This window comes from Cynoglossus semilaevis, chromosome 12 (assembly GCF_000523025.1).
Source record: "Cynoglossus semilaevis isolate Cse_v1.0 chromosome 12, Cse_v1.0, whole genome shotgun sequence".
Lineage (NCBI taxonomy): Eukaryota > Metazoa > Chordata > Actinopteri > Pleuronectiformes > Cynoglossidae > Cynoglossus > Cynoglossus semilaevis.
In genome coordinates, this window is record NC_024318.1 from 5327665 (window position 1) to 5332022 (window position 4358).

At 46.4% G+C, this 4358-nt stretch overlaps 1 protein-coding gene across 1 annotated transcript in view; it reads right to left on the bottom strand.

Moving 5' to 3' along the window:
- The window catches only part of camkmt (calmodulin-lysine N-methyltransferase), a 49154-nt gene that overhangs the window by 42024 nt on the left and 2772 nt on the right, over positions 1 to 4358 (bottom strand). Inside the window, 3 exon segments of the mRNA XM_008321626.3 lie at positions 1411 to 1475; positions 1864 to 2042; positions 2467 to 2660. Of these exon segments, the coding sequence (XP_008319848.1) occupies positions 1411 to 1475; positions 1864 to 2042; positions 2467 to 2598 (376 nt within the window). The 5' untranslated portion in view covers positions 2599 to 2660.

The following is a 4358-nucleotide window of genomic DNA, read 5'->3' on the forward strand; positions in this document are numbered from 1 at the left end:
CCCTCCCCTACCCTAAAATATAGTGGGAGCTCCAACAGGGTCACCTCTAGTCCTTTCAGAGCCTCCTCTCAACCAGCCCTAATTGATCTCACGCATTACTACTCCCAAACATGAAGATGGAGAGGGAGATGGCTGCCTCATTGTCTGAAGAAGGTTCCTCCCTCCCTCCCTCCCTCCCCCTTACACACACACACACACACACAGAGTCAGGTATCCACCTCTGGCATGCCCACCCACCATCTCCATCCCCTCCTCCTGGGCTAATCCACCACCGGCCACATCAGGAACTCAGTTACCCATCTGGCCGACACTGACTCCAGCTGGGAGGAGACGGGGAGGGGGGGCAGAGAGAGGGGCCGTTTGGAACAAAGACAGACAGCAGGGTTTATACAGTAAGCAGCCTAAATATGTTTGTATGAGAAGAGAGGGAGAGAGAGAGAGGGAGGTAGAAGGGGGGGGAGGCAGAGAGAGAGAGAGAGAGGGACGAGGTGCGTGTACGCAGGTGATTTTTCATATTCACAGTAAATAATTGATCCTACTGAGGACAGAAGGGTTACTAAGTGGAGCCTAACGACCTGACCTTGACCTCTGACCCTGATCCTGATTGGTTGAACTGTCAGTCTGTTACCCTGTGGAAGGACACTGCAGTGAATCAATGTCCAGCTTCTCTGCAGGGACAGTGCAGTGGGGGGAGGAGGGAAGGGAAGGGGGACACACACACTGGTGTCTCCGATTCTGGGATTCACTAAAACAAACCACGCCTCCTGGTGGCGGAGAACAGTAACTGAGTATGGATTCATTCACTCATCGCATCTTTAAACTGACCACAGGTGTGAATCAGAGCGTGAATTCTTTTCTGTCTACATTTGACCCTGTGATGTCCTGGAGAACTTTCCCCCTCACCCCTCACAGGGTGGCTGCTGAGACCCCCCCCCCATCATAGAAAGTGTTAAATTGTTAGAGTGAACAGTTGACCTAATCTCCAATCTGAAAATGGGAGAAATCCTACCACGCCCTCTAGTGGAACATTCTCCTGAGTGTCAGTGGTAACAAGTCAGTCAATGTACCACTGAACACTGACAACAAGACAAACGCCTGTTCACGCTGCATTGGCTGAGCAACGACGTCAGTACTACTGCAGGAGCGTGAAGGTCAGAGCCAAGGCTGATGCTGCTTCACTCCATTGTTCACACCCAGTGTTCACTCATCACTGTCCACTCAGCTGATGAGACAGACGACCAGAGGACACGTGAAGGTAGAAGAACGAACCACCATCACAGCAGCGTCAGTCAAACACACTGACAGGACACAGCAGGGGTGTGTGTGTGTGTGTGTGTTTTCATAAGTCATAAAAGTCCAGGATGAGTGATAACAAATTCGTGTCAAAGAAGAAAAGGTAAATGTACTCACAGATGTTACCGGTGTTGTCAAAACTGTTCAGAACTTCCTGGACTTTGAGAGGACCCAGATCATCCCTGAGAGAGAGAGAGAGAGAGAGAGAGAGAGAGAGAGAGAGAGAGAGCACAAGCTGTTTTAAACCTACGGCTCACAGACAGAACGCTGCCACCTTGGTTTTAGTCCGAACAGAGCAGTAGAAACCAGTTCAGTGGTGACGGGGTCACATCTGTCCAGTCTCCGTCGTCATGACTACATCTGTATAAAACACTGCACTGGTATAAGTGGATTATTGAACAGGGAATGTATACTTAGCGCCACCAAGAGGCTAAGGATGGGGAACTAACAGCTCACTGGTGACAAAATCAGAATACTAACATACCTGCAAAAAAATTGCAGACCCCAACTTGAATAAAAAAATAAAAAAAATAAAAGTATGTCTGTGTCCACTCAAGTGTGCGTGTGTACCTGAGTAAGGCACTGAACTCTGGCAAGTAGACGCTCGTGTACTCCACCCACTGGTCACCTGAGGTATCGGTGGGGTCATGTGACGGCAGCCTTCTCCTGTTGAAAAGGTCAAACGTTGCAAACCTGCGAACGGACGCCTGTTTGACCTGCGGACTGTTCACCTGCTTCTGACGTAACACCTGTGTGAGTGAGAGAGAGAGGGAGGGAGGGATGGAGGGAGAGAGGGTAGAATAAGCTGCTGTTCACTTTTATACAGAAACTGTACTGAGCTCAAGCACAGGGCGAACGTCGCAGCTGTAATCACGAACGCGACCGTTAAACATCTGATAATAATCCGTGGTTTTCGCTACTAACACAGAGGAAAGACTTTGTTTAGAGCTTGGACCTCAAACCATTAGCTACACGTTTTATATTAGGAAAAAAAACACGAGTTTAAGGTCAAAAACAAAGAAAAGTCTAGAAGGCACCGGTTAAAACAACAAAGATAATGAAACATTTGAGAAAACTAGAAAAACAGACTCACTTTGATCCAACATATTCAACAGTGCGGGTTCTATCTTGGAACATGTACCTACCTGTGTGTGTGTGTGTGTGTGTGTGTACCTGTTTTAACAGCAGCCATCTGGCTCGGGCCACTTCAGTCCCTGTGGTGCAGCTCGGAGCCTGATCAGCTGTGCTCCTCTTCTCGCTCTGTGGAGCAGCTGTGTCGGTGTTTTCTGCGCAGCCGTTGTTCATCCTCTCCGTGAGGTCCAGGCCGGAGTGACAGTGACTGATGTGACGTCACTGTGCTGGCGGCGCTACAGAAAACACCCAAACATAAAAGTACAGGGTCACAGAAATCCTCAGACTCAGACAAACTGTTTTCACCTGTTACCCACACAATGGACGCACGCTACTTCCGTTATTTTTGGTACACATGAGGGTCCTAAAGACATGCTAGTAGATTGTCGAAAAGTCGATATTTGATACGCCGAACGTCATTTAGCTTGACATTTAGTTTTCTCACAATAATCCCGACCACTGCCTAAAAGTAACATCGTGACAGGTTTAATGGTATATATTAACCTTATATTTTAAAATAGTTATCTAATTAGACTAGATTAGTGACTATTATTAGATTATCCATAGATACACCGGGGTTAAGGTTGCAATGAGGATAAAAAAAAGAAAACTCGGTAATAGAAATCGAATCCATTTATTGTCTGAAAAAGTTGGATAAAACTGAATTTGGTGGAGTATAATTTAAAAAAGAACCAAATCAACTGAATTCTCACTGTATTTCTATATGTGTTCGGCAACTGTTGCAGAATCTGTCAACAGTAGCTTGAATTCTTCTGAATTCGATTAGTTCAGTCTGCCGCCGGCTACGACGTCATCAGCAGCGGATATCTTTTTGACAAACGCGTGTCAAGAAAAACAGACGTCAATCGTAGATTTATTTCTTTCAGTTGTTCCTGGTTGTATTGGTTTAAATCTGTTTTTTTTAAAGTTCATCTTCAGTTAAACGGCTTTACGGCGCACGTGCCCGGGGTTCAAAATAGACCCATCATGGCTCTTGTTTCTTCTCTGTTTACTTCATCACTACATCTGCGGCTACGACTGTGGCGGATTTCACGTCTGTCTTCAGCTTTACACCGAGCATTCACGTCGGTAAGACTATAACCCCCCCCCCCGGTTAAATGGGCGGGTTTAGCATTCCCGTCGGTAAGACTATACCCCCCCCCCGGTTAAATGCGCGGCTATACAGTCAGTCACTGTGGGGGTGTACCCCGGGGTGTACCCCGGGATGTACCCCCGTTCCTGGTGATGATCAAGGTTAAATCAGCTCACATCGGGTTTTGTTGTGTGTATGTGCATCCGTGTTGCCAGGTAGGAAATGTAGAATTATCGTGTTATAAGGTAAAAGATCGTACATCCGTCATACAAGTGTTTACCAGCGTGTAACAATAACTTTCACGGCTTTGACAGTAGGAACACAGTGAACTGAGTTTCATTCAACCTCGGAGGTCGGAGCTGGAAATGACGTCACAGCCAAGTTATCAGCGTTCCCGTTTGAAAGTCGGACAAAAACGTTAGAAAGTTGGAAAATAGTTGCCGACGGTTGTCAGTGTCCAGTTAGCACCGTGTGTGTGTGTGTGTGTGTGTGTGTGTGTGTGAAACAGACGTGTGCCTTTCCCGCCCTTATGTTCTCTGTAGACATTGTGTTATTAACTTGATTCTTCTTCTTTCATTTTTTTGTTTGTTTGTTGTTGTTTTTATTTATTTATTTTATTTTTTGTTGCTGTCAGAGCCCACAGTAGCCATCGACCCTCCGGCCAACTGTCACTCTTTAATTTTTTGTTGCCGTCAGAGCCCACAGCAGCCCTCGACCCTCCGGCCAACTGTCACTCTTTTCTGTACCGTGTGTCTCTAGGAGATTTTGCTGCTTACTTTTACTTCCTCCGCCATCTTTTTTTTTTTTTTTTTTTTTTTTTTTCCTTCTTTCCTTTTTCCCC